Source organism: Cyprinodon variegatus, unplaced genomic scaffold, assembly GCF_000732505.1.
Source record: "Cyprinodon variegatus isolate N-32 unplaced genomic scaffold, C_variegatus-1.0 Scaffold2344, whole genome shotgun sequence".
Taxonomy (NCBI): domain Eukaryota; kingdom Metazoa; phylum Chordata; class Actinopteri; order Cyprinodontiformes; family Cyprinodontidae; genus Cyprinodon; species Cyprinodon variegatus.
This window is the reverse complement of record NW_015152797.1, coordinates 14,034-15,277: the sequence shown is the minus strand read 5'-3', so window position 1 is coordinate 15,277 and position 1,244 is coordinate 14,034. Positions and strand designations below refer to the sequence as shown.

Here is a 1,244-nt window from a genome sequence, read left to right as displayed (position 1 = left end):
ATTATCTGAGGCCATGAGAATATCATTAGTGACTTTCACCAGAGCTGTTTTAGTGCTATGATGAGCTCTAAAGCCAGACTGAAACTCTTCAAAAAGTTCATTATGGTGGAAGTGATCGCAAACTTCTTTGGCAACTACTTTCTCAAGAATTTTAGATCTGAAATATGCTCCAAAAACTTAATAATAAATAAATCAATCATTTTTGGTGAAATAAATAAAGTCTGGAAAATGGATTTAAGATTTATGTGAAGGATAGCAGAGCAGGAAGTTTTTGTCTAATATAGTAGCGTAAAGGCTGTGCTGCAATGGATGGAGCAACCTCAGGGTCTGAGAAAAAAAACCTTTGAATGCTCCTAGAAGCAGTAGCAGAGCAGCAGAGGCTCTGGGAAATCCCGGTTTCAAGACAAAAGAGTTCAGCCTAAGACGATGTGCAGAAATCAGCTGGTTCTTTATTGGGTTTCATGTCAGCGATCATAAAGCAAACAGAACAACTTTAAACAATGATTTCCTGCATGCAGCTCTGATGGGTTCAGGCAGCTTTAAATCTGATCCATCTGATCTCACAAGGCCAGATATGGATGTTTCTATGGTGACAGACGGGGCTAAAGCTCTCCTGTCACACAACAACATGCAGACTGACCTTTCTATACAAAAAGGCAAAATATAGATTTTCTCATAACAAAAAAAATCAAACCACTAGAATCCCCCAAACAGGAAACTAGAGATTGTTAAATATGAAAGTCCTGAGTGTTCCTCAATCTGAGACTAATCCACTCCGAGTCCCAGAGTTTAAAGTCAGCCAGAGCTGCAGGAGTTAATCCACAGCTCAGAGTTCTTCTGCACTGGGAGGACTGGGAGGACTGGGATGTGAAGCTCAGCTTGGAGACAGTGCCGAAACCTCTATAAAAATATAAAAATAAAGATTAATGAAAGAAAGCAATATTCTATTCAACTCAGTTCTATCCTTAACTATTCTGTTCTATTACTATCTGTTCTATTCTAAACCCTGTGACTGATCTCATTACCTCTGGGTGGAGGAGGCGGCCGGCTGCTTCCCACCAACTCACTCTGAGACAGAGCTTCAGTCATCCAGCAGAGGGCGCTGCAGCAGTACTCCACCTGGAGAAGAGACAGTGATGCATGAGTGCTGAGCGGGCAGCTTTGGTGCCTGCCTACCTGTCTGTCTGTCTGCCTGTCTGTCTGTCTGTCTGTCTGCCTGCCTGCCTACCTGTCTGTCTGTCTGC

The 1,244-nt window shown here is 42.6% G+C and overlaps 1 protein-coding gene across 1 annotated transcript in view; it reads right to left on the bottom strand.

Annotated features, from left to right (window-relative positions):
• Nucleotides 1-601: 601 nt before the first annotated feature.
• Nucleotides 602-1,244, bottom strand: part of LOC107080801 (transient receptor potential cation channel subfamily M member 4-like) — a 13,751-nt gene continuing 13,108 nt past the window's right edge. Inside the window, exons 2-3 of the mRNA XM_015369006.1 lie at nt 1,026-1,119; nt 602-900 (exon numbers count right to left, since the gene is read on the bottom strand). Of these exons, the coding sequence (XP_015224492.1) occupies nt 875-900; nt 1,026-1,119 (120 nt within the window). The 3' untranslated portion in view covers nt 602-874. The remainder of the gene's footprint in view (nt 901-1,025; nt 1,120-1,244) is intronic.